This window comes from Phalaenopsis equestris, unplaced genomic scaffold (genome assembly GCF_001263595.1).
Source record: "Phalaenopsis equestris unplaced genomic scaffold, ASM126359v1 Scaffold000596, whole genome shotgun sequence".
Taxonomy (NCBI): Eukaryota; Viridiplantae; Streptophyta; class Magnoliopsida; order Asparagales; family Orchidaceae; genus Phalaenopsis; species Phalaenopsis equestris.
Window position 1 is genome coordinate 349047 of NW_018165036.1, and position 6901 is coordinate 355947.

A 6901-nucleotide genomic window follows, 5' to 3' on the forward strand; every position below is an offset into this window, starting at 1 on the left:
TGCAGTTTAGCTCCAATTGACTAGGTTGTGCTACTTTAATAACTTGTTAGAGGTATAATTTCAGATACGTTCTGGTAATTAACAAGCAATTATATTGTTTAAGATCATTGAATCAAGTCCATTAAAAGTTATTAATTGAACCTCTAATAAATTTCTAATTCCACACCACTCATCTCAAACTAATAGTTATTTATTAATAGGGATAAACGTAGCATTCATGGTTAGGGGCATTATCGTTATTATTTATATTAATCTCTAGCTACTTTATAGATTTGTTAATTCTGCATTCACAAGTTTCATTATATTGCCATTCATATGTTGTAGAATTTTTTTTAATGGGGCAACAAATTAATTGAAAATACCTATCTTAATTTATTATTGCACAGATTCTTGTTTATTCAATTGATTCTCGTAATTGTAGTATTTAATATTCATGCATGTTATTTGAGTTCTCTATTCAATTACTGCAATTCATATTCCTATATAATTAATGTTAGTCATTCAAATGAAAATATTTTTGATAATTAATTAATGATGATGTGTGGAATATGTTTTAAAATAATATTATGATAGATTAAATTATTTGTTAATAGCTAATCAAACTGACAAATCCTCAGTCAGATAATTAGATTTTTATGGGAGTAGTGCTTAGATTTCTTTGTGTCAGTGTGTCAAAAAAATATAACTATATATACATGCACTTTTACATTTGGATATTATTAGATTCATACAAACGATTGATGAGTTATGGATAGATAAATGTAAGTATAAATGTATTATGGCATATATATGTTAACATAAAAGTGCGTTGTTACAAGTAACTCATACTCATGATCAAAAACATAATAATACTCTAGACTATATGAACTTATGGCAAAATTTTATTAGTGGACTATCATTATTCTTGTGATTATTAGATGCCATTACTTATCCTCCTAATATATATAGTAAATCATCCTTATCTTATCATTCATGTTGCATGCCCAATATCTTGTCATTAATGCATTAATACACAATGTTTATTTGCTAAGTTTAATTCATCAAATTCACTCATTGCTATTTTCTTATAACAAGTTCTATAAGTGTGTTTGGTAGACTCTAGCCACAAGAATAGATTAGTAATAGACTATTTATTTGTATATTCAATTTAAGTATTAGTTATTATTTTTTATTTGGGTTTAAGTAGTTTGTTTAATTATTTGATATTTTGGTTTTTTTCTGACAATTCCCTTTTCTTCCTTCAATTGTATTGGTCATTTATTTTTAAAATGAAATAAAATTTATTTTTTTCTTGCTTATTTTTATTATGTATATTATCTGTAATAAAAACTATCTTTTTTGTGAGTATAAACTAAGTTTAAATATTTCTTCATCACATTCCATGCTTTCAAGGTGCATCACCGTACGAACCTGAAGTGTTACAGCCTCGGAAGCAAGATTAAGCAAAAAGTCAGGTCGTGGCATTAAAGAAAGGGAAGACCTGATTAACTTCCAAGACAACCAGGAAAAGGGATCGATAGTGATCTTGGGTGTTTATGATCGACTAGGGCATGGTAAAAATGTGAATGGGGTATGGAAAGTCAACCTTGATGATTGATCACGCTCTGTATCCACTCTAGCTCTTTCTTCATTTTTAGACATTCTTTCCACCTTAAGATCAAAAGAAATATATTTCTTCACTTTTTGAGGAATTGGAGGTTTGATAAACTTGAAGTAATTGACATGAAAGAATTACTGAAAGAAAATTTAAACGACAATAAGATTATTTGGGTTCTTAGTTGGATTGCATATTGCAAATACCACTAACATTTTTTATTTTCAATATATTAAAGAAATGCTCATTGAACACTTCCTTCCATAATTGTAGGTCTTGTACAAAAGCCTTTGATATATTGCAAGAGTAGAGTATTAGTAGAAGTAGAAATACTAGGTATGCCACTAAAATATGTATGATCATATCTGATTTAAGTTGAGCAAGCTAGTAGATTGGGAGCAATTTCTATTTCAAAATCATTCAAAAGAATAAAGTGAAGGAAAGTCGGAGCTTCAAAAAGTCAAAAGGTATGGAATTATAATAGAATATTTAGTTGTGTCATTAATTTTAATTTAAATTACATTGAATTTTATATTAATTGACATAAGGAGTAAGAAGTAAAAAATAGTAATTGATGAAGATTTAAGAAAAGGAAGATAAGACTAAATTAAAGAATGATAGAATTATTACATATGCTCACCTTTCACGAGATGCTGAAATGAGGAAAACCATGGCAAATCACGATCCTCACGGCATATTTAAATTTTACGTTAATACTAACCTTGAACTTAATTAATGCTTTCATTTTAAATTAAAATTTAATCTCGAGACATGATTTCTTTTTGTTATTATGTGAATTTGTGATTTATGATTATAAAGTAAACAAATAGTTTGATAATTTATGACATATTAGTGAATTATTTTTAATTTTATATTTTTTATTTTTTTTATTTTTTTTAGTTTAAGGCGTATGCATTGATCACCCTCAAAGCTTATGTCTCGTCTAAATAAGGAAAAACTTCTTTGTTCTCAATTTCTCCTTTCTAAACCTTGCTATGGACTCATGATGACGTGCTCTTCGAATTTAATAGTGTGATTGTAGAATAAATACCATTGAACATTTCCATGAAGAAATTGAATCATTAAAATTTCAAATAAATACAATTTATTGAATATATCCATGATCAAATATCCAAATCATACCCATAAATTATCGGATGGATCAATTAGTTGATGTGTTCCCAAATCACTATTCCAAGAAGAAAATAACTTCAATCATTTTGGAACTATTCTAGTTTGAGTTCCCCAATTTTCTTCATCATTTAGTTGTGTATGAATGATGAACTAACAATGATACCAAATTAGACAGAGTCTAGAAGCTCGCATGAAAGTTAAACTTCACCCATTATTAAAAAAATTAAGTCTATTGAATATCCTTCAAATATCAAGAGACTAAAGTTGAGAACATTTTGAAGACTCGAATCTCGTGGAAATTTAAAACTTGTTAGGTAATTAAATCACCTATAAAATTTGTTTTGATGCAACAAACGGTTGATAAAATGATCATGAATATGCATGAATTTGTGCATACCAATAGTTAGAGTGATGTTTAAGAGGGAAAGTCAACCTTGATTCTTATATATGTATGCTTCGACATTGTAATTAGAATATAAAGAGAATATTAATTCCCCACCTACAAGAAAGAAGGCAATCTCATAAACATGCATAAAAAAATAATACATAAAGAGATAGTAATTTCACTATTGTGTGCGTGCTTTATAAGACAAATATTTAGTTAATAAACTTCCAAGATAGCATTTTAGAAAACCCATATGCTAACTTTTTTTTCAAAATATCCTATAGGTATTTTGATTCAATGTCTTTCCAGATGCCTATTATTAAAAAAAAGAAAAAAAGACAGATTAGCTAAATGATGCCTTAACATATTTTTCAACCTTGAAATCAACTTAGAAGTTTATTTGCACTCACAGAAAAAAAAAACAAAGACTCATGAGAGATTGAATGCAACAAAAAAGATGAAGAACAGGTTACATACTCCTCACAATCAAGGTGTGCCCGGTCTTTAATATAAGTGGGAATAAATACTTTGTTCTTTCATGTAGAATGAATAAAATACAAAGAAATAGGATTCATTCCCTTGATGTCAATTAAATGCTGACAAGTTGATAAATATCTCCATTGATAGAGAAAGATAGGAATCCACTTAGAGATGAACAAAAAATGTAGAAACCTACGTTTTCATATAATTAAATCAAAGAAACTTTGTTCCATTTTACTATGTTTGAGAGCATAAGAACGGAGAACAAGATCAAGGAAAGACAAATAAAATGGATTATTTGTCTTGTCCCTGTCCTACGAATGCCCAAAATTTTTAGGGGCTTTTCATCGCTGGATATGTCTAAACTTTTCAAAACTTGCTTGTCCATCCATTTTGGTGTGTAAAATTTTTAAATCTTTCTTGTTCACATCATATGCAGCACAAATGTACAATGTTAGTAGTTTATGCTCATCCGAATTTCTTGTGAGCACATATGATTCTAACAGCCGTATTAGGATATAAGAAAACTAGTATTTTTCTTGCAGTCAACCCACTATAACACGGTAGAGTCGTACTAATGATGCTGAACCAGTATAAAAGTTCTAGTCAAATTCATCCCAAAATCCAGAAAGCCACTGATCAAGCTGAACAAACATAATAGATTTCCATCAATTTCCGCTTCAAAATCTTAAACGCCAGGATCAATGGTCAGGGTAACTTATCGTACTAATAAATGAAGAGAAAAAAACAAAATGCAACTTTCGCATCCCAAATATACCGGAAATAGCTTTTTGTTCTTTCTATTTTTTTTCTTTATCATTTTCGAAATTGTCTCCTGCGTTCCGATCAACCCATAAAAGAGTAAGCTGAAATAGAGTATACACTTCCAAGAAATAATTCCCAACGAAGCAAAAATAATACCTACCCGGGAGAGATCAATTACGACGTAGAGGTATCGGATGAGACCCTTCTGGATTCTGGAGGCCCCGTGGGTTGATCTCTGGAGAAGCCTGCGGCGGTATTGGGCGTGAGCGATGGTCTTCGTGTCAATGGGGCGGAGAAGCCCTGACTCGTCCTCCTGTAGGTCTTCCCACGACCTCTCATCGGCGTATACTCTCTCCCACGCCTGGAGGCCCCGTCCTCCAGTCTCCTCTTCTTCCTCATCCTCCTCCACATCATTTTCCATTCGCTCATCTCTTTTGCGGCCACCGCCGCCGTCATAGGTCATCGGCAACGCGAAGCTACCGCTCGAAGAAGCAGTGGGGTTGGGAGTGCACTGCTTCGCGCTGCAAAGCGCGGCCTTGGATGGCTTGGATTTCTGCAGCAGTTCGTTTATCTATTTACGGCAGGAACACGGCACTCGTAAACGCGAAAAATTTTCTCAGGACTCCGAGGTAGCTCTAAGTGCGAACTCGTTAGTATGCCCCTACGCAAATATTTTCCCTATATCGGGCTCGTTCGAAATAAGCCTGGAAAATCTAAAATCTCGAGAGTTCCATTTCAAGAAGAAATATTCCCTCAGTACTACGCACCTTCTTTACGGTGCGTAGCCAATAAAAGTGCGGCACCTGTAAATCACGGTCCCACTTTTCACTTCATTTTTTAAAATAAAATTAAAATAAATATTAGGCCCGGCCCGAACGATTACCCGAACCTTTTTTTATCTTTTACCGAATCACATTTTAACTTCTACTGATTTACGAGATTTTAGGGCCAACTTCTTCCTCGGCGAAAATCTCCGGCACAACTCGGCGAAAATCTCCGGCGCAACGCAGCTTCCGGCGAAACCCTTCGGCAAAGCGGAGCTTCCGGCGTAAGCGAAGGTCATGGCGTCGTCTCGTTCCATAAAATCACGGTATGAACGTAAACCAGAGTCGGGAAATACGAGTAACACATCAGTAACACAACAATGCACTGTAGTAACACGTCAATAGCACCACACATCAGTAATATACCAGTAAAATATAAAAAACACAACAATAACACGGCAATACCACATGAATAACACATCATGGATTTCAATCATCAGCAGAGAAAAACCCTACTCGACAACTGCATAAAACCAAATTCTTTGGACTCACAGAAACCTCCATGACATAGTTTAGATGTGTTATTATTGTATTATTGGTGTTTTATTCATCTTTTTTTTTTTCTGTTTTTACATTGTGTTACTGGTGTGTTACTGATGCGTTATTACCGTGTTATTCATGTAATATTGATGTCATATGCTACTTTATGAGGGTGATTGTTAATTAATGACTTAGGTTTAGTGTTATTCTTGTATTACTCATGTATTATTAATGTGTTATTCATCTATTTTTTTTCTGTTTTTAAATTGTGTTACTGGTGTGTTACTGATGCGTTATTACCGTGTTATTCATGTAATATTGATGTCATATGCCACTTTATCAGGGTAATTGTTAATTAATGACATAGGTTTAGTGTTATTCTTGTATTACTCATGTATTATTAATGAGTTACTCTGCTGTGTTATTCTACTGTGTTATGTTACTGTGCATTAACTGCATTGTGTTACTGATGTGTTTTTTCCGTGTTACTCTTGTATTATTGATGGGTGTAGGGTTATTACTATTTAATGCCATAAGTTTGTTGTACTATTCTTGCATTGCTCCTCTATTATTCGTGTATTACTTTCCTTTGTTTTACTGTGTTACTGATGTGTTATTGCCGTGTTATTCATGTTTAGGGTTAGTATTAATTAAGTATGTTTCATGTACTAGTCCTGTGTTAGAGGTGTGTAATTAGTTATGCTTTGTATTATCCACCCAAATTTGTGTTATTAGTTATGCTGTGTTACTGATGTGTTATTGCCGTGTTATTCATGATTTGTAATTAGTTATGCTCCTCTATTATTCCCTTCTTATGACTGTTGCTCTAATAATTTGTCATTATTTCTTTAATTTGCAGGATCATGAGTGCAAGGACTTTCAACTGTAGATGTCGTCCATCTGCAGTGAGAAGTGCCCTGGATGCTATTCGTGATCTTCTTTCAGAGGAAACCATTAATAATTTAAGGGAAATAAGGGTGTTCAACTTCTTTGACATGCCCCCATATCCCCAGGACAATGTGATGACTTTACATATTTTGAGATGCTGGGATAATGAGAGGGGTGTCTTCAGAATGGGTGGAAAGGAGGTTCAGTTACATGCTGACCATGTGGCTATGTTGATAGGGATGCCCAATAGAGGAGAGCCTGTTTCATGGAAAAGAGGACCCCTATCAAATGTGGATGCCAGACAAATAAAGAACCAACTCACAAACTTTTTTCTTTATCATTTTCGAAATT

The 6901-nt window shown here is 32.9% G+C and overlaps 1 protein-coding gene across 1 annotated transcript in view; it reads right to left on the reverse strand.

The window, feature by feature from the left end:
- Nucleotides 1-4921, reverse strand: part of LOC110029586 (general transcription factor IIH subunit 2) — a 35705-nt gene extending 30784 nt beyond the window's left edge. Inside the window, exon 1 of the mRNA XM_020731939.1 lies at nucleotides 4519-4921. Coding sequence (XP_020587598.1) covers nucleotides 4519-4821 — 303 coding nt within the window. The 5' untranslated portion in view covers nucleotides 4822-4921. The remainder of the gene's footprint in view (nucleotides 1-4518) is intronic.
- Nucleotides 4922-6901: the final 1980 nt, after the last annotated feature.